The sequence below is a fragment of the Pseudophryne corroboree genome, chromosome 11 (genome assembly GCF_028390025.1).
Source record: "Pseudophryne corroboree isolate aPseCor3 chromosome 11, aPseCor3.hap2, whole genome shotgun sequence".
NCBI classification, from domain to species: Eukaryota; Metazoa; Chordata; class Amphibia; order Anura; family Myobatrachidae; genus Pseudophryne; species Pseudophryne corroboree.
Genome location: NC_086454.1, coordinates 301807035 through 301833019, shown reverse-complemented (window position 1 = coordinate 301833019; position 25985 = coordinate 301807035). Strand labels below are relative to the sequence as shown.

Sequence of the window (25985 nt, the reverse complement as noted above, 5' to 3'; positions counted from 1 at the left end):
CCAAACTTGTAAAAGTGATTTCTGTCCGAACAGCACATACAAGTATCACTGACACGTATGAACACTTAGGGTTTAGTAGAAGTGTTTGCATTGTTTCAGCCCTAACAGGACTTTCTGTGTCTTGCAGATTTGGGCGGCGCGGTGCGTTTATTGCTGCGCTGGTCGTGGCGCTGCCTCTAGGCCTGGCCCTCAGCTTCTCTCCTGGGTACCTCAGCTTTCTGTCCATCAGAGCCGGCTTCGGAGCAGCGCTGGCAGGAATCTTCCTGTCTTTCTACATAGCAAGTGAGTGAAACCGGGAAGGAGAGGTCTAATCCAGACTTCCAGCAGGATTTGGGTCAAGGCCTCTCTCCCCCTCCCCATGGTGTCTCCGTCTGTTTGCTCTGGGTGGTTGCCGTGTTTGCTGAAACTTTGTGACTGAGATGTGGAGGGTGGGGTAGGGTAGGAGCCACCACATTCTAAACCTGGAATACATGTTGGTTAATCTAAAATTCCTACCGATAACATTCACATAGATGTGTGTGTGTGTGTGTGTGTGTGTGTGTGTGTGTGTGTGTGTGTGTGTGTGTGTGTGTGTATATATATATATGTGTGTGTGTGTGTGTGTGTGTGTGTGTGTATATATATATATATATGTGTGTGTGTGTGTGTGTGTGTGTGTGTGTCTCTCTCTCTCTCTCTCTCTCTCTCTATATATATATATATAAAATAAAAAAATATAATAGTAAAGAGCTTATCCTAAATTGGCTCTCCATTTTAAGATAAGCTCTTTATTATATTTTTTTATTACATATATTTTTTTTTTAAAGAAATTAATTTTAGATGTGTTTTTCAGATATATTCATATCTATTTCCATCTGAATTTACCATCATATCATGTTAATGGGTGCACGCTACTCTTCTCTGTTATCAGCTCCAGCCAGTAGAAGCTGCCTGTAGTTATCTGACAGGAAGTCTATTGTCTGTAGGGAAATAATATCTCAGAGCAAGATCACTATAGATATACGGAAGGCGGCACTCAGAGGCTGGATATGGTGCAAAAGCAGCAGTGATTTATTATTAACATTTTAGGGTTAGGTCACCCTTTCACCAGGAGACCTGATGAAGGGGTGTCATAACCCCAAAATGTTGATAATAAATCACTGCTGCTTTTGCACCATATCCAGCCTCTGAGTGCCGCCTTCCGTATATCCTGTATACAGGTGGTGCTGTCCCTCTAAGGAAGGCCCCAAGTAAGTTTTTATTGTATGCCCAAAGGACTGCCAGATCATTATGTGTTTTATTTAGATTATATATAATAGTGAGTACACTGGTGACTAATTATACTTGAATATACTGATATAGTGTAATAAAAGTGCATGAGAGTACAGAAAACACTCTTTTATAGAGTGAGCTGTGCTGTCTGACGTTTCCTTAGCTGTCGGAGCACCTCTGTTTTCTGAGGGAGCCTTTTTGGTATAGGCTGACACCTATGTATTAAGAAATGTCTACGTTTCAGGACTGGGATTGGGTAAGCCTGTCTGTTGCCACCTCTCTGCTTAGCTAGAGGCACTCCTAGTTCCCGAGAGCGTATAGTGTGCACCTCACTGCGCACAGCGTTCCCCAAATACAAAACATAAGCACTTTGTGTGCGCAGTAAATGAGTTTATTAGTTTTCAGCCAGGATGACTGTAATCCTATCAGTATACTGTGTAGTCATTTATTAATTGCCCTCATAGGCTCCTCCTCCCAGATATCCTCTGATATCATTTTCTGTCATATCCAACTCTCTTTCTTACAAGCTGGCCCTGGATGTAAGAGTCTCAGGTAGGTATCACTGGCGCCCTCTATCTGTTCTCAACCATTACCACACTGTATAACCCACTGAACACAACTTTCTTTCTCCCTCAGGGTTGGAGCTTTGCACCCCTGGTCACCGACTAATGATAACAATGATTGGGGGATTTTTCTGGTTGGGGGGTGAGCTGCTGCTTCCAGGCTTGGCTGTTTTGTGCTTGGACTGGAAAATCCTACAGGGGGCAATAACTGGAGTTTTATTATTGCTAGGAGGCTATTGGTGGTAAGTGACGGTACATTTACCTTATCACTATCTCTATGGTGTTTAGCACCACTGTATACTAGTTGTTCTTATAGTCCTGTATCTGGTCCCTTGTATTCCCTCCGCAAACATAATATCAAACATTAATGTACACTCATGCCAGAATACTGAAAGGGTGTAGATGATTGCGCCGATACTGATGAGTGATATGTAATGTGTGCATTCTTTGATTGGCAGTTTACACCCTTTATTACATTACATTGATGATGCTGTAAATGATAATTTCTTTTCTCCATGCAGTAGCAGGTTGCTCTTCCCAGAATCTCCTCGCTGGCTCCTGGCCACTCAGCAGCTGAGCCGGTGTAAGTCGGAGCTGTGTCAGTTCTCTAAAGCAAATGGTGTAGACTTGGGAGAGAATATCACTGATCGAGACAGTCTGTTCACAGGTCAGTGCCTTTGGCTGTTGTATATACAGCATGCAGGATGTAAGAGTACTACGGCAGTTAATGATGTGAAAAAAATAATATATATATACAGGTTGAGTATCCCATATCCAAATATTCCGAAATACGGACTTTTTTGAGTGAGAGTGAGATAGTGAAACCTTTGTTTTCTGATGGCTCAATGTACACAAACTTTGTTTAATACACAAAGTTATTAAAAATATTGTATTAAATGACCTTCAGGCTGTGTGTATAAGGTGTATATGAAACATAAATGAATTGTGTGAATATAGACACACTTTGTTCACTGCACAAAGTCACAAAAAATATTGGCTAAAATTACCTTCCGACTGTGTGTATAAGGTGTATATGTAACATAAATGCATTCTGTGCTTAGATTTAGGTCCCATCACCATGATATCTCATTATGGTATGTAATTATTCCAAAATACGGAAAAATTCGATATCCAAAACACCTCTGGTCCCAAGCATTTTGGATAAGGGATACTCAACCTGTGTATATATATATATATATATATATATATATATATATATATATTAGAGAGCAATGAAAGTAAAGAGCCTCAAGCGGGTGTGATAAACACAATTTAACTGTGTATGTGATTTTGTTATCGGAGTTCTGTGGTTACTGAAGGTAGGCCTGTCTCTTGCCATCCAGTACCACTGTGGAGGCTTTCGTTGGTACCATGCTATCTATTTGATGAGTCCACCGGTGCAAGGAGTTATTGAGGGTAATGTAATAGCCAGGCATCAGCAAGATCCCTGCGAATCTACTTGATGTTTTAAAGGGGCAATTGTCTAAAAGGCAATACTAACCTGAGCAGACTCGCCAAAAACTTTCTAGTGCCTGCCGGTGCATAAAGGGATAGGGCAGATGGGGTGTACTCTGCACTAGCTGAACAATTAATATTATTGAATTACGAACAGATATTTGTTGTATTGTATTGTCTAAATTTCGTGTATTTTTTAACATTCTTAATGGATCTATTAAAAGTTAAATTTTAAGTTACGGTATCTCATGTGCGCCAACAAAGAGACATTCTTTCCTCTCCTCTCTTAGTGCCTGCAGGTAGCAGAAAAGCAAACTATTGCCCTGACTTGCATCACGCTATATGCTGTCATAGGGGGTAATTCCAAGTTGATCGCAGCAGGATTTTTTTTAGCAATTGGGCAAAACCATGTTGTGACAGGACGGTCCCGTACGAAAGCACTCGCCGCTTTCGCGTCCCGTCTCCTGCGCACAGAATGGAGGGTCAAGTCACACGAGGCCTGACCACATAGGGGATTCCCACTTACGGTCAGTAACCGCCTGTTACTGACTCCACCCACTGCGTCGTGGGCGGGTTTATGCTGCCACCACCAAACTCCTAACCTGCCGTGGCGTTTGGAACCACGGTTCTGCTCTGTATGTGCCGACGCACTGCCTTACCACACCTGTGTGGTGTTGACGAATCCCCACTAGCCACTTGCTAGGCCTCTGCCGGTAGCTGGCGGAAGGCGGAACTTGGAGACGTTAGGTGCTTCCCTGGACAGCCGGAGGACGGGGCTATGTTTGGCATAACCCTGTAGGTGACAAGATGACGCGGTCTTCTTGAGGCAAATGGTATTTATTTGCAATAGTTCTAAAGAGAACTCTTCCCTATTGCTAGGGGCAACAGCATACAGCAAGATGTTCCAGCAGAATAAGATGGTACAACTACAATTTCCATGGGGCAACTGCCCTCCTTTTATCCTACTCCAATACACATTACCACAGGGGGTAAGCCCGCCCTGTGGTGTACAACCAATCAATGTTTACCCATGAGCTGTGCATGCCTTGGTCACATGCACAGCTAACATTGTTCTCTATGGACAGTGGGGAGTGGTCGTTCTCCTTTGACTGTCCCATCCTGGAGGATCAGGATACGCCCCGGTGCCGTTCAGTCTAGACTGGGGGAAGTTTTCCCTCCTAAACTGACTTCTAGAAACTGCCCGGGACCTAGCCCACTGCCTGCAGCCTGGATTTGGGCTCCAGAGCTAGGCAGCCTAGCTTCCCGGTCCAGGTTTCCGGGCCACTACGGGTGATCTCCATGGAGCTCCAGAAAACCACTCAGCTTGTTTTAAAGCTGAGCTTCTTCTCTCTCTCCCAATGCCCCTTTCAAGGGTGAGGCTAGATGGGAAAGTATTCCGTTTTTGGGGAAAAGGTCTGGGAGAATCCATCAGCCTGCACAGCCATGGATTCCCCCCTCCTGGGACACACAACCAAGTAAGTGCATTTACCTTTAAATACATTTCATTTAAAATACACTGTACATTCCCCTTTAGATATACACTGAGCCTGTGCCCTGCATAGGCTCCACATTCCCAGGCACTGCAGTGCCTCATAACACAATATATTTATATATATATTTTACATTTAACAACCATTGTTCTGGGTTTATTCCTGCAGCCTGGGGGACCGCTGGGCTCTCCCCAGGGGCAGCATGACACACTGGGAGCTAGGAGCACCGCTGGGGGTGTTGGCTGCAGCAGGGGCTAACTTCCACATGCCCCGCTGTTGCCCTCCATCCCCCAGTGTGGCTGAAATTGCCGCCTCGCCACAGCCTCCCGATCCGGGGCTGCGGCGCACCCCCCCCTTCTGAAACCAGGCGGCTTATCACGGCCTCCGTGGCTCTGTGCCGCTGGAGCGCTGAGGCGCAGGGGCTACGTTCCCAGCGTCCAGTTGCCCTCACATGCCTCTGCCGCTAGGGAGCCGGCTAGCCCGGTCCCCGTGCGCGGCGCACCCCCCAGCATTGCTGCAGCCCGGGACGAGCTCGTCCCGGCTGCCGCGCTCGGCCATCCATGAGACGCTGAGGCGCCGGGAGCAGAGCTCCCGTCCCCCAGCGGCGGCACACACGCAGAGAGTGCTGCAGCAGGAGTGGATCTCCCGCCTGCAGCGGCTCGCCCTCCTCCGTAGGCTTCCCCTCTCCCCGGCGCGCACACACTGCTCAGCGCGCCGGGGGCTGCCCTCACTGCCGCGGTCGCCGGAGAGGTCCGGGACCGCGGCACATTGTTAGGAATACACTTTAAAACATTTGTACAAACACGGCGCCTAGCGCCCACAATATTTTAAATATGGCGGCAAGCGCCCATTGTCCCGATAATGGCGCCGGGCACTAGGGGTTAACCCCTCCAGTGCCGCGGCGGCCATTGTCCACGTGGCTGGGGGTCTCTCCGGCCACAGATGTGCACTGCAGGGGTAGCAGATATAACGTGCAGAAAGAGTTAGATTTGGGTGGGTTATTTTGTTTCTGTGCAAGGTAAATACTGGCTGCTTTATTTTTACACTGCAAATTAGATTGCAGATTGAACACACCCCACCCAAATCTATCTCTCTCTGCACATGTTATATCTGCCTCCCCTGCAGTGCACATGGTTTTGCCCAATTGCTAACAAAAATCCTGCTGCAATCAACTTGGAATTAACCCCATAATCTGTTATTCTGCAAACACCTTTTCTGTAACTGGACGCTTGGCTGTGCCTTGATAGAACAGATCCTCCTGAACAGAAGAATGTATAAAACCACTACAATGTTTTATTGTGAGCCAATGGGTAGCCAGATTATCTGTAAAATGGCATGATGTTACTCAGGCCTGGGTGCACACATCTTTTATTCTGCCAGAAGAGAGTTACAATATGTCTCGTTTTCAAACAAAACCATCATTTGATGCCCGTTTAGTCACATCTGCACAGTTCTTACTACGCAGGTTTTGGCTTCAGTGTCTTTGTGTTTAACAGAGGGACATCCTGTCCCATCCCATTCTTTCTTTACAGAAATAGACTCCTTTTGGGAGGTTTTCCCTCGTCCTCGTTATTACAGCCTCTGCAGTATCTTTGGGACCCGTCTTATTTGGCGAAATGCGTTGATCCTCGGATTTTCTACGTAAGTTCCCCCCTACAAGTCTCAAACATCTCCTGTTCATTGTCTCCTTCATTAGAATAGTAGTCTGACCAGGTCCACATGTGTGTCTACTTAACATAGCCCAGTAATGTGATCATGTTGTCCATATAATCTATACTATAGCTAATTGTAATTTATAATCTATGACACCGCGGTCTCTTCATGTGGTTTCTCGCATTGCTTTCTATAAGCCAATAATCGCTTGTTCTACCACCCTCCCATGCAGGTTCATCGGCTGCGGGATCAGGCCGTGCTTTGCTCGGAACCTCATGGTTCTAGGTGGCTCCGTCCCATATTTCCTGCAGATTGGTAGCGAATTCCTTGCTTGTATCTTCCTCTGCATCACTGTGAACCACTGGGGACGCAGAGCCGTTCTTCTGATCTGCACCATACTGACTGGGTTCTGTTCTCTTCTGCTCCTGGCCCTCACACAGTGTACGGCTTACTCACCCTGACTGACTGTCCAATGTCCTTCCCCTAAACACTTCCCCATTAATAGACCTCTCTCTCCCCTTCAGATCTCTTCAATGGAGCCTCTATTGCCATTTCTGTGCTGGGTTCCTTCTGCTCCCATGCTATGGTGATGCTGAGCATCTTCTACGCCAGTGAGGTGTTGCCAACGGTAATCCGGTGAGTAGGGTTTACTATCACTCAAAAGTAATACACCTTAATATTATATATATTTTATAGACCACTAACTGCTTACAGTTACCTAATTAGAAAAAATCTATATTTTGAATTAATATTGGAAAACTATACACCCCTCTATAGACAGTTGCCAGAAAAGACGGTGTACCTCTTGCGTGCACACACAGTGGAGACAGGGGGACTGTATAACGATTCAGGAAACAGTAGCCCATGAATTTGCCAGGGATGAGTGATGTCAGACAGGGCGGAGGTTCATCTGATTACAGCCGTACTCTCAGAAAACTAGAGGGGGGGGGGGGGGGGGGGATTTACTAAAGCTTCTAAAATGTCTATCATTTCTCTATTGCCTTTTTGAAAATTATAGCATTTGATGCTATGGGAAACATCACCAATTCTCTGTTTCAGAAGCTTTAGTAAATTTACCCCTAGGTATCAGTCATGTTAGCCATTCATAACTAATAGTCCACATACTGTGGCCAGGCCGCAGACTAGCTGCCTCTGCTGTGTGTATGACACCTGGTCTATAATGCCACATATGTGCATGTTAATCTGTTGACCTTATTTATGGTGTTCATTTCATGACCAGACCTTCTCACTCTCACTTGAGCACCTCTATGATGATGTGTGTAAGCTCTCTGTATCAATTCCCATCTTTCACCCTTCTAGGGGTTCCGGCCTGGGCACAATTCTGGGAATCAGTATGATTGGCCGTGCTGCCCTCCCAATCATTGTCCTGCAGCAGAGGTCTGGCTTCTTCCTGCACCATGTCGTTCTTTCCTCCTTCTGCATCCTATCAGTCCTCAGCCTCCTCCTCCTTCCCGAGACCAAGAGAAAGAGTCTCCCAGACACTCTGAGACAAGGAGACAGCATGCGCCGGCCACCTCTTCTCCTGCACCCTACCCAGGATTCAATGCCATTACTTCACCATGGCAAACCCCGTGCCGATTACAACCCTGACAGCTATGCCCGACTTGCTATCTCCACCAAGAAGATGATCAGAACAGGTTCCAAATCTGGGGAAGAGAACAAAGCTCTCACCGTTGAGTAAATGGACAACAGCTGCCAGAGTTAATCACGTGCCTGGCAGTGGGTACAAGGAAATGTAAAGGGAACCCCATGCCTTCCTCTCGGTCTCTGCTGCCATGGAAATTAGCGGACCAAAACAACCGGTTGACTCAAAGACAACTTTAATTACAGGTATAAAAAGTGGAATTATCAGAGAGTTCGGTGACTCTGGACCTTTTCCATAAAGTCTCGTGTCGTAATTATGACAGTCCCAGGATCCACATGCTCAACAATCCACTCCAGTTTTACTTTATTCCTTCATGATAAATAATTATATCCTGAATCCAGTCCATTAAAAACATCTCCATTGCTAACCAGCGCCTTCAGCTCTCTGCCCTATTCTCTGTCCCTCTCACTACATTTTGTACATCCAAGTCAGAGCCATAACATCCCAACCCTTCTACTGCAAGGTAGTCACCCAACCTTTCCTTCACTGGCAAACCAGTTGTCTACATAACGTTATATCCTTTCAGTCTTGTCTACACATGATGGTCCCACTCCTGCTCTACTGTCACATCTTACAAATTTGAAAAAAACATTTTTAGGTCTCGTATCTACTGTAAACAATTTTTTTTAAATGCATGGATTGGTCCTCTTTCCGTGGACCATGCAGAAGTACAGTATCTTTCCCACCAGCCGTCTTTCTGATTGTGCTTTAGCTATCTCAGCAATATGTTAAAATCGATCATTATGGAACCCAGCATGAATATATACACACAGAGATTGTTGTGGAACATCTTCATCAAGGCTTCTAGCAATCATTGTTCCCCAATAGATAAAAACTTAGGTCGACTCTCCAGTTTAAGCGTAAGATGGAGGTTTAAAGTCTTGCCATGGGAATCTTTGGCCTGGTCCTAGTAAAGTCACTGGTGGCCGTACATGTCTGCTAGCCGACGGAAGCGGGGTCCCCAGTCTTGCAAATAGTCATAATCCTGGTCTACATCACCTTCGCTAGATAGGATGGAACTCAGGGTTCCAGCCACAGAGCCCTCTCCTTCGTAATCATAAATTAGTGCTGTGTCATACGGTGGGACACTGGGATCGGAATCTGCCGCTTGTAACCCCTATGAGAAGACAAGGAAAAGATGGTTAGCAATGAGTCACAGGCACCCCGGAAAGGAGACATCCAAATCCCAAGTACTCACGTCTTGTATGAAGTCTCCAATGTCGGAAGGACGGTCAGCTGGTCTCCGAGGGTAGCGGGGAATTGTCTGGCTGTAGGGGGCGTCTCTCCGGATTGGGGGCTTTAGGCGTGGTGATGGCGGCACAGACATGGCCGGGTTCCTGAGACGATTCATATCATAGGCGTCCTGTGTGGCATAGACACAATATTGTTACTGCCTGTCCCAAAAATGGAGTGTGGGTGCTCCATAAGGGTGGCGGGGAGATAATGTATAACTTCTGGTACCTGGTCCTCTTCTCCTCCTCCCTGCTCATTGTAGTTGAATATATTGTCTCGTACATCGTCTTCAGACTCAGACAGCAAACTCTTGTGTGCGGGGTGACCGGATGTACAACGAAACAGAAGGAGCAGCAGAGCCAGCACTGCAAGAATCAATTGGCAAATGTTAGAGAGTGGCAACGTGAGCCATGATAACATCATCATGTACTGGTATATATGCCTTTTAATCACTTCTTGTGTATATTGCTGTTGAGTTAAAGAGGTTTTCCAGTATAGAAATGTTACTGTTTCTTTAGCATTTGGGAACAGCTAGGAGGCTCCATGGCTAAGCCTCACTGATCCTACTGATCACTGGCAGCCAGGGGCAGTGAGCCAGTGCAAGAGTCACCCTGACCTGGAGATTAGGATATCTCCGCAAAACAAATTCTATTCTAAAATACTAACAAATGTAACATTTGAAAACATATTCATATGTCATAGTTCTGTGCCCAGCCTGTGACCTCTCCTTGCCATAAGCGGTTTACTTATGGTAAGGGGGGGGGGGAGTTTAAATTGCAGGTTTTCCAGAGCGGCACATCATGTGTATTGCGTTGTTAGCCCAAAACCAAACATCACAAACCCACCCCACCTCCTTCCCGCACCTTTGTGAATAAGTCACAGCTTTGTAAATAGATGCCAGGTATGCCTGCAGGGTCATTTAATTGGAGACGTGTCTGGTCGATTTTGATTAGGGTCACACAGCAGGAATTACACATTATGCCCTGGCATTCATTGTTGAATGTCAATCGTATTAATATTGGAGAAGGCAGCACCGCAGAAGCAGTTCCGGGTTTATGAAATGGCAAATTGTTTTTACCAGGAAAGTGCTGCGGCCAGCCACTGCCCTAAAACACGTTATCCAGGGTTCACTTCAATAAGCTTTTTTGCAAAAGCTACTTAAGTGAATTTGTTTAAAATCAGCCAGGAATTAGCAGTCCAGACATAGGCCTCCCTGATGAATTGGGGCACATGTGTGTATATCCTTGGCACTGCCATGCTACACCCTCCACATATAGGAATGGAGGGAGAAGACTGTTACAGGGTATTCTGTGAATTCTCTTTCACATAAATCCTTTTATCGATATCTTTTCGTTAAACACTGCTTCAGTAATGTTGTGCAACTATAGCTATTGTAGAACTAGTAGTTCCAGCAAGTGCATTAAGCCTCGCACAAGCTGGAGATCCACCTGTTGTCTACCAGTGCCTTAAAGTAACATTTTAAAAAAATAATAAGTTTATTAAATTGTACACATTAGAAGCTGTATATTATTAACTTTGTTCCTGTAAGGGTAACCCTTAACCCTGCCTGCCCCAGGTGATTGCAGCTGATCACACAGCGAGGTACCCCGTAACCTCACTGAGGCACCACCTGACCATTATGTATGCGTTACTGCTCCCCAGTGATCGGACAGGCTTCTCATGTATTGTATATAAGCTCAGGTCATTTTGGGCCTGATTTGGAAGCAAGGCAGAAAAAGCACATACGTTTGTATCTGGAACAAACCATGTTGCCAGACAAGGGGAGGAAATACATTTATATTGTTTCTGTGCAGGGTAAATACTGGCTGCTTTTACATGTAGCCCACAAATGTTAGCTTTATTTTTACACTGCAATTTAGATTTCGGTTTGGACACCCCCCACCCAAATCTAACTCTCTCTACACATGTTACATCTGCCCCACCTGCAGTGCAGCATGGTTTTGCCAATTTGCTTGCTTTTTTGTTTGCTTCCACATCTGAATAACCCCCACAGTGTCTACTGCCACAGTGTGTGTATAGGAATTCAGGTATGACACATAACTTTCTATTTGCTGATTAGCTGCCCACATTCTTGTGTAAATGAATATCTGTATATATGAAATTGTACCGGTTGCTTGAAGATTACAATGTGGCAGTGCGACCTTGAATGTCTCATATTAAATTATTAAATCTATTTTATTGTACCTGGTCACATCTTGTCTGTGGCTGTTTTCCAGAAGTATAATATTTCAGCAAAAAATAAAAAGAACCGGGTTTAATGTGTGACAAGGGGAAGTTTGGGGGTTTCATGGCACTGCACATGTATATAACTCCCAATTGTCCCAAACTTATCCTGAGACAGGGGGAGTGGGTGGGTAGTTCTTTACTGTGGGGAGATGGGTTCTGCAACACAGAGAGGCAGAATGGGAAAACCACACTCACCAGTATATCCAGGGGATTGGGGGCGGTGAAGTGCTTTTAAAGCCATTTAGTTTATATCCATGGTAGAGCCGGGTCATCCATTAGCCCAGTGGGCACTGAGGGGCATGGATTAACTCTTTTTCGTTTGTGTTTTTTTTGGACAAACGAATGTGGTTAAGGTGGCCCAAAACTACTATCTTGCCTAGGGCCCCATGAGGTCTGCGGCTCAGGTGTATAGGAAGTGGGGGAGGGAGGGGGGTTTAGAGGTGCAGTGTAGGAGTTTGCACATTTTTAAAACTCCCTCCAAAAGTTGTAGTTGTAGTGATGGAAATCTCCATGCCTCAGCACCATCACACCAAGGCTAGACAAGTGGCTTCTCCTAACTGGATATTTATGGTGAGGGTGCTGGGTTGGTTGAATAAGGTGGGTAGCTGCCTGTTTATGGCAGATCCTTACTATACACAGGGGCAGATTTATTAAGCTCGGTGAAGTGATAAAGTGGAAGGTGATAAAGGACCAGCCAATCAGATCCTAACTACCATGTCACAGGCTGGGTTTGAAAAATGACAGTTAGGAGCTGACTGGCTGATCCTTTATCACCTTCCAATTTATCACTTCACCGAGCTTAATAAATCTGCCCCACAGGGAGAAAAAAGAGGCCATCCTTATGGATGGCGGACATCCCTAGATCCAGCACTGGGAGCAGGTAACCTCCTTATCAGCACCTACTTATTAGTGGGCTGCTCACGTTGGCATGCCTTCTCCCCTTCTGCCAAACCTGGTTTTCACGTGTTCCAGATTCAAATCCGATCTGCCCTGCACCCAATCTGGGGCGTATACCTTCTGCATGGCATGTGTGACAGAGGACCAGCAGCTGTGCTCGCCTACTGGACAAAGTGAGTCTGGGCTAAGTTTTTATAACCACGGGTCCTCCCCAGTGTCAGCGACATATTATAGTGGGGAGGTGGATTATAGATGTATCGAAGGAAGAAGAGGAAATATAGAGGCTTTTTACACAATGCAATTTAGTTCAAGTCTGAAAACTTCAGACAATCCTTCATAAAATGTTGGAACAAAATGAACCATGACCTTTACGCCTGTAATAACAGCATAGGTTACCCCTTTTTTTTTTCTGCTAAATGGACAACTCTTATAAGTGTAGACACCAGTTACGATATATATGTACAGCCTAATCATGAACCTGAAACGGTGACAGGGTCACAGCACAGGATACGCCAGCTTTGTTTTCACTCACCCAATAAGAGGGCCACGCTGCACAGGATAATGATGAGGGCACTCAGGCTGATCCCTGTTCCAGAACTGAAGAGAGCGGCTGCGCTGCCACGACAGATGCCTACCACATCGCAGCGGCACACGGTCACGTTCAGCACATGCAGCTGCGCCAGTGGTGGGTCGCCAGAGTCCGACACCAGCAAGGGCAGGATGTAAACCCCTTCTCGCACTTCGTTCAGTAGTTCCAGCATTGCATGGGTACCTGGGGAGGGGAGGACACGATTCAGTTGGTGAAGCAAATTGCATTGCAGAACTCAACGTTCTAGTGCGCTGACCTTTGAAGTGGCAAATGTCCTGCCAACTCCAGTTATAAATCACTCCAGAAAGATTCACTCTATAAACTTAAGATTTCTAGTGAGGAAGTTAAGGTTAGGCCGCCCTGGAATCTAACGTTTCTTATGCATCTGCGATGCTCTGCAATTATCTTCATTCCCAGATAAATGTGTAATATTTTTCCTGAATTTAAAACGATACGGAACCATATCCAAGAAGCCTTAAAACATGTTGCTACGAAACATGCGTCCTTCAGATAATAATGCGAATACTTATGTAAGCAGTATATTTATTAGTTGCTGAAATATAACCCCACCGGTTTTCTTTCTGCAAAAATGTAAATCCTAGGATTTTTTACAGAAATAGTAAAAATAAAGAAATAGAACACACAGGGGTGTGAATACTTTTGCAAGGTAGCATATATGTGTTGGATTCATTTGTTCTTTACCATTGACAACACTGATGCTCCAGTTATATGTCAGCGCTGTTGAGGACTGATCCAGCTGGAAATGAAACGGGTAGGATTGAGGGGGCAGGTCTTCATCCGTGGCACTCAGCAGGATACCGTGGCCATGGTGCGGAGTGCTACACAGTTCCCCGGAGTGCTGCTGCAGGACTGGAGCGTGGTCATTCTGTTCCAGCACTTCCACGGATAGTGTCCCTGTAGCGCTCAGTGATGGGATGGCTGCAAGAAGGGGACATTGTGGATGCCTGATAAATCACATGTTACTGGGCAATCGGTGAAATAATGGGATATGAATTGCTTACCGGTAAAACCTTTTCTCGTAGTCCATAGAGGATATTGGGGTTCCATTTAGTACCATGGGGTATAGACGGGTCCACTAGGAACCATAGGCTCATTAAGTATTTGATAGTGTGGACTGGCTCCTCCCTCTATGCCCCTCCTACCAGACTCAGTCTAGGAAACTGTGCCCGAGGAGACGGACATGATAAAGATAGTAGTGAAATTCCGAACCAGCACACACAAGCAGAGGAAAGCTATGCTAACCCAACTTTAAACAGGAACAGCAACAGCTGAACCAACAATACTTAACCAAGTAACAGTGCAGGAAGAACGAAGCACCAGGCAGGCGCCCAGTATCCTCTACGGACTGCGAGAAAAGGATTTACCGGTAGGTAATTAAAATCCTATTTTCTCTTACGTCCTAGAGGATACTGGGGTTCCATTTAGTACCATGGGGATGTACCAAAGCTCCCAAACCGGGTGGGAGAGTGCTGAGGTTCCTGCAGAACTGATTGGCCTCTGAGGACCTTACGTTTGGTCAAAGTATCAAACTTGAAGAACTTAGCAAACGTGTTCGAACCAGACCAAGTAGCCGCTCGGCAGAGCTGTAAAGCCGAGACACCCCGGGCAGCCGTCCGGGAAGAACACACCGACCTAGAAGAGTGGGCCTGTACAGATTTTAGAACTGTCAAACCTGCCGTGGAATAAGCATGCTGGATAGTGAGCCTGACCCAGCGTGTAATTGTCTGCTTTGAAGCAGGACACACAATTTTATTGGGATCATATAAAACGAACAGCGAGTCGGATTTCCTGTGACAAGCTGTCCGTTTTACGTATACTTTCAAAGCCCTCACAACATCCAAAGACTTTGAAGTAGCGGAAGTGTCGGTTGATGTGAAACGCTGACACCACTTTCGGAAGAAATTGCTGACGAGTTCTGAGTTCAGCTCTATCCTCATGGAAAATTAAATAGGGGCTCTTGTGAGACAAAGCCCCCAGCTCCGACACACGTCTTGCTGAAGCCAAGGCCAACAGTGTGACGGTCTTCCAAGTAAGGTACTTAACGTGAACCTCCTGTAACGGTTCAAACCAGTCCGATTGGAGTAACTTCAGCACCAAATTGAGATCCCAAGGTGCCGTGGGAGGCACAAAGGGAGGTTGGATGCGCAGAACACCTTTCAAGAACGTCGACCTCAGGGAGAGAAGCCAATTGTTTTTGATGAAAATGGACAATGCTGAAATCTGGACTTTTATGGAGCCCAGACATACGCCCACATCCACACCTGCCTGCAGAAAAAGCAGGAAACATCCCAGGTAAAATTCCCCCGCAGAATAAGTTCTGCTCTCAGACCAGGAGACGCATTTCTTAATGTTTAGACGTTACCCCCTTCCTGGCTTGGATCATAGTCAGGATAACTTTGTTAGGGATCCCTCTTCTGGCTAGAATCAGCCGTTCAGCTTCCATGTCGTCAAACGTAGCCTCGGTAAGTCCTGATAGACTAAGGGGCCCTGTTGCAGAAGATCCTCGCGAAAAGATAGAAGCCAAGGATCTTCGAAGATCATCTCCAGAAAGTCCGCGTACCAGACCCTTCTTGGCCAGTCCGGAGCAATGAGTATTGCTTTAACCTTTTCCCCTTTTTATTCTTTTGAGAATTCTTGGGATCAGAGGAAGTGGAGGAAACACGTACACCATCTGATAGACCCATGGAGTCGTCAGAGCATCTACCGCCACTGCCTGTGGGTCTCTCGACCTGGAACAAAACCGCTTCAGCTTCTTGTTGAGATGAGAGGCCATCATGTCGATTTGTGGATATCCCCAACGATGTGTCAAGCACCTGAACACTTCCGGGTGAAGGCCCCACTCCCCCAGGTGCAGGTCGTGTATGCTGAGGAAGTCTGCTTCCCAGTTGTCTACTCCCGGAATGAAGACCGCTGATAATGCCACAGCGTTTTTTTCTGCCCAGATGAGAATTCTTGACACTTCTGACATTGCTGCTCTGCTTTTCATTACGCCTTATCGGTTTATGTACGTCACTGCCGTTACATTGTCCGACTGGACTTGAATGGCCCGATCCTGAAGAAGATAAGAGGCCTGCAGGAGGGTGTTGTATATGCCCCTGAGTTCCAGAATGTTGATTGGAAGGACAACTTCCTGACTTGACCATCTTCCTTGAAACTGCACCTACTGGGTGATTGCTCTCCAACCTCTGAGGCTTGCGTCCGTGGTTAACAGAATCCAGTCCTGAATGCCAAACCTCTGACCCTCGACGAGGTGTGAGGTCTGTAGCCAACACAGAAGGGAGATCCTGGCTTTTGGTGACAGACGAATCATCTGGTGCATGTCAAGATGCGATCCGGACCATTTGTCCAACAGATCGTGCGTGAAACCATCCGTATTGAAGCGCCTCGTAAGAGGCCACCATTTTCCCCAGAAGGCGAATGCATAGATGCACTGATATCTGGGTTGGCTTCAGGACATCCCAAACCATCGACTGGATTACCAATGCCTCTTCCAACGGAAGAAACACTTTCTGCGACTCCGTGTCCAGTATCATTCCCAGGAATGGGAGCCTCCGTGCTGGCGCTAGGTGCGATTTCGGAAGGTTCAGAATCCACCCGTGATCCTGGAGAAGTTTGGTTGAGAGGCCAATGCTGTCCAGCAATCTCTCCCTGGATGGCGTCTTTATCAGAAGATCGTCCAGGTACGGAATTATGTTCACTCCCTGCTTGCGGAGTATAAACATCATCTCTGCCATCACTTTGGTGAACATCCTCGGGGCCGTGGAGAGACCATATGGCAGGGCCTGGAACTGGTAGTGACAGTCCTGCAGTGCAAACCATAGATAAGCCTGGTGAGGCGGCCACATCGGAATGTGAAGGTACGCATCCTTGATATCCAGAGACGCAAGGAATTCCCCTTCCTCCAGACCTGAGATCACCTCTCTCAGAGACTCCATCTTGAACTTGAACACTCTTAAGAACGGGTTCAAGGACTTGAGGTTCAGAATCGGACGTACCGAACCGTCCGGTTTCGGTACTACAAACAAGTTGGAATATTCCTTGTTGTGTAGATGAGGTGGAACTGGAACAATGACTTATCTGTACCAGTTTTTTGATGGCCTGCTGTAATGTTCTACTTGCCTCTTGTGAAGCTGGTAAGCCTGATTTGAAGAATCTGTCAAGGGGGAGCTCTTGGAACTCCAGTCTGTAGCCCTGGGAAATAAGATCTATTACCTAGGGATCCCGGCACGAACTTGACCAGATGCGACTGAAAAATTGTAGTCGGGCTCCCACCAGACAGACCTCCAGGCCTCGCGGTCCACCGTCATGCTGAAGGCTTTGAGGAAGCAGAGCCTGAGCTCTGTTCCTGAACACCTGCAGTTGCTGGTTTGCGTGGTTTACCTCTTGTGCCTCTGGAGGCTGTAGAAGCACCTCTGGATTTTCCCTTAAACTTTGCTTTCCGAAAGGACTGTAAATTTGAAGCTGAATAAGCTTTCCTGGCTGGGGGAGCTGCGGAAGGAAGATACGTAGACTTACCCGCAGTAGCTTTGGAGATCCATTTGTCTAGTTCGTCTCCAAACAAGGCTTCTCCAGTGAATGGTAGGCCTTCCACGCCTTTCCTGGAGTCCGCATCAGCCGTCCACTGGCGTAGGCTCAAGCCCCTGCGTGCTGACACTGCCATAGAGGTGGTGCGTACATAAAGCAAACCTATCTCTTTTGTGACTTCCACCATAAAGTTTGCAGAGTCTTGTATATGCTGCAGGCGTAAAACAACATCCCCCCTTAGACAAGGAATTTAACCCCTCAGTTAACCTTACCTTACCATTTAGCAATGGCTTTTGTGATCCACACACATGCAATAGTGGGTCTTTGGGCCACCCCAGCAGCTGTGTACAATGATTTGAGTGTAGTCTCAATTTTACGATCAGCCGTATCTTTTAGGGAGGCTGCACCAGGGACAGGCAATGCAATTTTACGTGACAGCCTAGAGACTTATGCGTCCACTATCAGTGGATTTTCTAATTTTTTCCTATCCTCCAGAGGAAAAGGAAAAGATGAGAGCAACCTTTTAGGGATTTGAAATTTCTTATCAGTATTAAACCACGGTTCAGAGCTGCACGTCCCTGTTGGTCAGCGCCTGTGTCCACTGCAGAGGGAAAATGGCGCTGCTGAGCAGCTGGATCCTCTCATAGTGAAGCCCCGCCCCTTCAAAGGCGCGCGGTCTTCCCGTTTTTTTTATACTGGCTGAGGTAATCTGTTGCTTAAAATGAAGAGAAACCCGTTTTAAGGCTGTTTTTGCCAGTGTGGGTACTGTGTACAGTGTACTGAAATGCAGCTGTGTACTGTGTCTGGAGACGCAATCTTCCCCGGTTAGAAGCCGTGCATCTCTGTGCCCTCATGCCGCCATAATGGCCGGTGACCCGCTAGTCGGGATGCCAGCTTAATACTCACCACTCTTCTTTCTTCTGGCTCTGTTAGGGGTGGCGGCGTGCTGCGGGAATGTACGCTCGCCATGGTGGGGCTTGCGCATAGTTCCCTCAGGAGCTCAGTGTCCTGTCAGCGGGGAACAGGACCATTAACCCTTCAAGAGGTTGGGCCGTCGTGCCCCCCCCCCCCCCTCCCCTAAGTCCCACGAAGCAGGCAGGCTGGTGCCAACCAGCCCTGCCTGAAAATAACAAACATATAAAATAAATGCAGGAAACTATTCAGGAGCTTCCATAAGCATCACCGGCTCCTCCGGGCACATTTTCTAAACTGAGTCTGGTAGGAGGGGCATAGAGGGAGGAGACAGCCCACACTATGAAATTCTTAAAGTGCCCATGGCTCCTAGTGGACCAGTCTATACCTCATGGTACTAAATGGAACCCCAGTATCCTCTATGACGTAAGAGAAAATGAAAATATCCATTTGGAGAAATAAGTAAGCAGGATTTGGTGACACAGTAACAGTTCTAACCATACTGAATCATATTGCATTAGTGCTCACCGTTGTCGCTGGCAGCGATCAGCGCTGTGTACCACCCTCCCTGTAGAAACGGTGACTTTCGGTCCATGCTGAATCTGGTGCCTATCTGCCCAGACTGTCCATCCAACAGCAGCCAGTTTGCCGGGTCAGAGATAAGCGAGTATCTGGAAAACAGGAGGCACCATTAGGAGGACAAACACCCAGAAGACACGTGAATAATTGAAGATAAAAAGCTGCATCATAACATCCTAATGTGACGTGTCATCGTATACAAATAATGTAATGCTTTCATTGTCTATATCCTCAAAGTATACAGTCCCTCGTTACTCCCACCATTAATGGGAGATGATTATTACTACTACTACTATTATTATTAGAGAAGTAAACATCTCTGGCGTCGTATGCAAAATCTTGGCTGCAGAAAATGACTCCCGATGGCGGCCAGTCTAGTCACCCTGTATAGCTCTGTCTTCCAGAGATGGTGGGGAGGTAGGTTGTGATATTACAGGAAGTCGCTTAGGACTCTAGTGGTCTGATTCATGGATGGTTGGTAATGAATCTGTGATCGCAGCTGCTCGCTCAATAGCGGTTGCGGAAATATGCACATGTAAATCTCAGCCTTCCCAGTGCTCCACCAAGAGATGGAGTGTTGAGACACCAATGTTCAGGCTCCGTGGTCTGTGCAGTTGCGATGGAGACTTTAAATACTCAAACACTGGTCGCACATCAACATTTGGGGAAGCCTAGGGGCTACGCTAGCTATTCTCCTAAAGTCCAACTAAATATAACCCGTTCATGAAACTGACCTTTTTTGCATTCACTTTAAGAGATCTCCTAGTCTCTGCGCTGAAATGCCCAGGGATCACAAACCTCTTCTCAGGTGTTAGCGATTCCAGTTAGGTTTGCGCACAATAAGGGTTTCCTGGACTTTCTCTAACGTCCTAGTGGATGCTGGGGACTCCGTAAGGACCATGGGGAATAGACGGGCTCCGCAGGAGACTGGGCACTCTATAAGAAAGATTTGGTACTATCTGGTGTGCACTGGCTCCTCCCTCTATGACCCTCCTCCAGACCTCAGTTAGATTTTTGTGCCCGGCCCGAGCTGGTTGCACACTAGGAGCTCTCCTGAGCTTCTAGAAAGAAAGTTTAAATTAGGTTTTTTATTTTACAGTGAGACCTGCTGGCAACAGGCTCACTGCATCGAGGGACTAAGGGGAGAAGAAGCGAACCTACCTGCTTGCAGCTAGCTTGGGCTTCTTAGGCTACTGGACACCATTAGCTCCAGAGGGATCGACCGCAGGACCCGTCCTTGGTGTTCGTTCCCGGAGCCGCGCCGCCGTCCCCCTTACAGAGCCAGAAGCATGAAGATGGTCCGGAAAATCGGCGGCAGAAGACTTCAGTCTTCACCAAGGTAGCGCACAGCACTGCAGCTGTGCGCCATTGCTCCTCATACACACTTCACACTCCGTTCACTGAGGGTGCAGGGCGCTGGGGGGGGGCGCCCTGAGCAGCAATAAAAACACCTTGGCTGGCAAAATAGCCACAATATATAGCCCCAGAGGCTATATATGTGGTAATTACCCCTGCCAGAATACAGAAAAAAGCGGGAGAAAGGTCCGCCGAAAAAGGGGCGGAGCCATCTCCCTCAGCACACCGGCGCCATTTTCTCTTCACAGTGTAGCTGGAAGACAGCTCCCCAGGCTCTCCCCTGTAGTTTTCAGGCTCAAAGGGTTAAAAAGAGAGGGGGGGCACTAAATTTAGGCGCAATATTGTTTATACAAGCAGCTATTGGGGAAAATTCACTCAGTGATAGTGTTTATCCCTACATTATATAGCGCTCCGGTGTGTGCTGGCAAACTCTCTCTCTGTCTCCCCAAAGGGCTGTGTGGGGTCCTGTCCTCAGTCAGAGCATTCCCTGTGTGTGTGCGGTGTGTCGGTACGGCTGTGTCGACATGTTTGATGAGGAGGCTTATGTGGAGGCGGAGCAGATGCCGATAAATGAGATGTCGCCCCCTGTGGGCCGACACCAGAGTGGATGGATAGGTGGAAGGTATTAACCGACAGTGTCAACTCCTTACATAAAGGCTGGATGACGTAACAGCTATGGGACAGCCGGCTTTTCAGCCCGCGCCTGCCCAGGCGTCTCAAAGGCCATCAGGGGCTTAAAAACGCCCGCTCCCTCAGATGGCAGACACAGATGTCGACATGGAGTCTGACTCCAGTGTCGACGAGGTTGAGACATATACACAATCCACTAGGAACATCCGTTACATGATCCCGGCAACAAAAAATGTGTTACACATTTCTGACATTAACCCAAGTACCACTAAAAACAAAAAAGGGTTTTATGTGTGGGGAGAAAAAGCAGGCAGTGTTTTGTTCCCCCATCAAATGAGTGAATGAGGTGTGAAAAAGCGTGGGTTCCCCCGATAAGAAACTGGTAATTTCTAAAAAGTTACTGATGGCGTACCCTTTCCCGTCAGAGGATAAGTTACGCTGGGAGATATCCCCTAGGGTGGATAAGGCGCTCACACGTTTGTCAAAGGTGGCACTGCCGTCTTAGGATACGGCCACTTTGAAGGTACCTGCTGATAAATAGCAGGAGGCTATCCTGAAGTCTGTATTTACACACTCAGGTACTAGACTGAGACCTGCAGATAGTGCTACTGCAGCGTGGTCTGTAACCCTTTCAAACAGGGATACTATTTTGCGAACATAAGACGTCGTCTTATATATGAGGGATGCACAGAGGGATATTTTGCCGGCTGGCATACAGAATTATTGCACTGTCCATTCTGTCAGGAGGGTATTAGAGACCCGACACTGGAAAGGTGATGCTGACTTTAAAAGGCACATAGAGCCTTATAAGGGTGAGGAATTGTTTGGGGATGGTCTCTGGGACCTCGTATCCACAGCAACAGCTGGGATGAAAATTTTTTACCTCAGGTTTCCTCACAGCCTAAGAAAAGCACTGTATTATCAGGTACAGTCCTTTCGGCTTCAGAAAAGCAAGCGGGTCAACGGCGCTTCCTTTCTGCACAGAGACGAGGGAAGAGGGAAAAAGCTGCACCAGTCAGCCAGTTCCCAGAATCAAAATTCTTCCCTCGCTTCCTCTGAGTCCACCGCATGACGCGGGGGCTCCACAGGCGTAACCAGGTACGGTGGGGGGCCGCCTCAAAAATTTCAGCGATCAGTGGCCTCGCTCACAGGTGGATCCCTGGAGCCTTTTCAAGTAGTATCTCAGGGGTACAAGCTGGAATTCGAGGCGTCTCCCCCCCGCCGTTTCCTCAAATCTGCCTTGCCGACAACTCCCTCTGGCAGGGAGGCTGTGCTAGAGGCAATTCACAAGCTGTATTCCCAGCGGGTGATAGTCAAGGTGCCCCTACTTCAACAAGGACGGGGTTACTATTCCACACTGGTTGTGGTACCGAAACCGGACGGTTCGGTGAGACCCATTTTAAATTTGAAATCCTTGAACACATACAAATTCAAGTTCAAGATGGAATCGCTCAGGGCGGTTATTGCAAGCCTGGAGGAGGGGGATTACATGGTATCCTTGGACATCAAGGATGCTTACACCTACATGTCCCCATTTACCATCCTCATCAGGAGTACCTCAGATTTGTGGTACAGGATTGCCATTACCAATTCCAGACACTACCGTTTGGACTGTCCACGGCACCGAGGGTCTTTACCAAGGTAATGGCAGAAATGATGATACTCCTTCGAAAAAAGGGAGTTTTAATTATCCCGTACTTGGACGATCTCCTTATAAAGGCGAGGTCCAGGGAGCAGTTACTGGTCGGAGTAGCACTATCTCGGGAAGTGCTACAACAGCATGGCTGGATTCTAAACAGGTTCCTTCCACTCGCTTACTGTTCCTGGGGATGATTTTGGACACAGAACAAGGACCTTCCAGTGGGACCTCTTGGACAAGTGGTCGGGATCGCATCTTCAGATGTATCAAATGATAACCCTGTCTCCAAGGACCAGGGTGTCTCTACTGTGGTGGCTGCAGAGTGCTCATCTTCTAGAGGGCCGCAGATTCGGCATACAGGACTGGGTCCTGGTAACCACGGATGCCAGCCTTCGAGGCTGGGGAGCAGTCACACAGGGAAGAAACTTCCAAGGACTATGGTCAAGTCAGGAGACTTCCCTACACATAAATATTCTGGAACTAAGGGCCATTTACAATGCCCTAAGTCAGGCAAGACCCCTGCTTCAAAGCCAGCCGGTACTGATCCAGTCAGACAACATCACGGCAGTCGCCCATGTGAACCGACAGGGCGGCACAAGAAGCAGGATGGCGATGGTGGAAGCCACAAGGATTCTCCGATGGGCGGAAAATCACGTACTAGCACTGTCAGCAGTGTTCATTCCGGGAGTGGACAACTGGGAAGCTGACTTCCTCAGCAGACACGACCTACACCCGGGAGAGTGGGGACTTCATCCAGAAGTCTTCCTACTGTTGGTAAACCGTTGGGAAAGGCCACAGGTGGACATGATGGCGTCCCGCCTCAACAAAAAACTAAAGAGATATTGCGCCAGGTCAAGGGACCCTCAGGCGATAGCTGTGGACGCTCTAGTGACACCGTGGGTGTACCAGTCGGTTTATGTGTTCCCTCCTCTGCCTCTCATACCAAAGGTACTGAGAATAATAAGAAGGCGAGGAGTAAGAACGATACTCGTGGTTCCGGATTGGCCAAGAAGGGCTTGGTACCCGGAATTTCAAGAAATGAAATCAGAGGACCCATGGCCTCTACCGCTCAGACAGGATCTGCTGCAGCAGGGGCCCTGTCTGTTCCAAGACTTACCGCGGCTGCGTTTGACGGCATGGCGGTTGAATTCCGGATCCTAAAGGAAAAGGGCATTCCGGAGGAAGTCATTCCTACGCTAATAAAAGCCAGGAAAGAAGTAACCGCAAACCATTATCACAGTATTTGGCGGAGATATGTTGCGTGGTGTGAGGCCAGGAAGGCCCCGAGGAATTTCAGCTGGGTCGCTTTCTACACTTCCTACAGTCGGGAGTGACTATGGGCCTAAAATTGGGTTCCATTAAAGTCCAGATTTCGGCCCTGTTGATTTTCTTCCAGAAAGAACTGGCTTCACTGCCTGAAGTTCAGACTTTTGTAAAGGGAGTGCTTCATATTCAGCCCCCTTTTGTGCCTCCTGTGGCACCTTGGGATCTCAATGTGGTGTTGAGTTTCCTAAAATCACATTGGTTTGAACCACTTAAAACTGTGGATCTGAAATATCTCACGTGGAAAGTGGTCATGCTATTGGCCTTGGCTTCGGCCAGGCGTGTGTCAGAATTGGCGGCCTTGTCTTGTAAAAGCCCGTATCTGATTTTTCATATGGATAGGGCAGAATTGAGGACCCGTCCCCAGTTTCTCCCTAAGGTGGTATCTGCTTTTCACTTGAACCAACCTATTGTGGTGCCTGCGGCTACTGGGGACTTGGAGGATTCCAAGTTACTGGATGTAGTCAGGGCCTTGAAACTTTATGTTTCCAGGACGGCTGGAGTCAGAAAGACTGACTCGCTTTTTGTCCTGTATGCACCCAACAAGATAGGTGCTCCTGCTTCTAAGCAGTCTATTGCGCGCTGGATTTGTAGCACTATTCAGCTGGCGCATTCTGCGGTAGGCTTACCGCAGCTTAAATCTGTAAAAGCCCATTCCACACGGAAGGTGGGCTCATCTTGGGCGGCTGCCCGAGGGGTCTCGGCTTTACAACTTTGCCGAGCTGCTACTTGGTCAGGGGCAAACACGTTTGCAAAATTCTACAAATTTGATACCCTGGCTGAGGAGGACCTGGAGTTCTCTCATTCGGTGCTGCAGAGTCATCCGCACTCTCCCGCCCGTTTGGGAGCTTTGGTATAATCCCCATGGTCCTTTCGGAGTCCCCAGCATCCACTAGGACGTTAGAGAAAATAAGATTTTACTCACCGGTAAATCTATTTCTCGTAGTCCGTAGTGGATGCTGGGCGCCCATCCCAAGTGCGGATTGTCTGCAATACTTGTATATAGTTATTGCCTAACTAAAGGGTTATTGTTGAGCCATCTGTTGAGAGGCTCAGTTATATTTCATACTGTTAACTGGGTATAGTATCACGAGTTATACGGTGTGATTGGTGTGGCTGGTATGAGTCTTACCCGGGATTCAAAAATCCTTCCTTATTGTGTCAGCTCTTCCGGGCACAGTATCCTAACTGAGGTCTGGAGGAGGGGCATAGAGGGAGGAGCCAGTGCACACCAGATAGTACCAAATCTTTCTTATAGAGTGCCCAGTCTCCTGCGGAGCCCGTCTATTCCCCATGGTCCTTACGGAGTCCCCAGCATCCACTACGGACTACGAGAAATAGATTTACCGGTGAGTAAAATCTTATTTTTTGTCCATGTGCAGTAGCAAAAGATCGCTCAACCTTGGAAAAATAGACACTGCTTTCGTCTCTCAATTAGACCCTATCTCCATAGCCTGCATTTGGCATTTCAGTATAGAGGTCCAAGAATATCCATAACCCATCCAGGGCTGAATTATGATGATAAAATAAGAATTTACTTACCGATAATTCTATTTCTCATAGTCCGTAGTGGATGCTGGGGACTCCGAAAGGACCATGGGGAATAGCGGCTCCACAGGAGACTGGGCACAAAAGTAAAAGCTTTAGGACTACCTGGTGTGCACTGGCTCCTCCCCCTATGACCCTCCTCCAAGCCTCAGTTAGGATACTGTGCCCGGACGAGCGTACACAATAAGGAAGGATTTTGAATCCCGGGTAAGACTCATACCAGCCACACCAATCACACCGTACAACTTGTGATTTGAACCCAGTTAACAGCATGATAACAGAGGAGCCTCTGAAAAGATGGCTCACAACAATAATAACCCGATTTTTGTAACAATAACTATGTACAAGTATTGCAGACAATCAGCACTTGGGATGGACTATGAGAAATAGAATTATCGGTAAGTAAATT

General features: G+C 47.4%; 2 protein-coding genes across 2 annotated transcripts in view; one reads left to right on the top strand and one right to left on the bottom strand.

Annotated features, from left to right (window-relative positions):
* Positions 1-11520, top strand: part of SLC22A31 (solute carrier family 22 member 31) — a 52778-nt gene extending 41258 nt beyond the window's left edge. Inside the window, exons 3-9 of the mRNA XM_063945535.1 lie at positions 128-282; positions 1888-2056; positions 2336-2481; positions 6292-6400; positions 6645-6853; positions 6937-7048; positions 7733-11520. Of these exons, the coding sequence (XP_063801605.1) occupies positions 128-282; positions 1888-2056; positions 2336-2481; positions 6292-6400; positions 6645-6853; positions 6937-7048; positions 7733-8114 (1282 nt within the window). The 3' untranslated portion in view covers positions 8115-11520. The remainder of the gene's footprint in view (positions 1-127; positions 283-1887; positions 2057-2335; positions 2482-6291; positions 6401-6644; positions 6854-6936; positions 7049-7732) is intronic.
* Positions 8237-25985, bottom strand: part of CDH15 (cadherin 15) — a 97610-nt gene continuing 79861 nt past the window's right edge. Inside the window, exons 10-15 of the mRNA XM_063945534.1 lie at positions 19030-19172; positions 13747-13983; positions 12988-13227; positions 9540-9676; positions 9277-9441; positions 8237-9195 (exon numbers count right to left, since the gene is read on the bottom strand). Of these exons, the coding sequence (XP_063801604.1) occupies positions 8995-9195; positions 9277-9441; positions 9540-9676; positions 12988-13227; positions 13747-13983; positions 19030-19172 (1123 nt within the window). The 3' untranslated portion in view covers positions 8237-8994. The remainder of the gene's footprint in view (positions 9196-9276; positions 9442-9539; positions 9677-12987; positions 13228-13746; positions 13984-19029; positions 19173-25985) is intronic.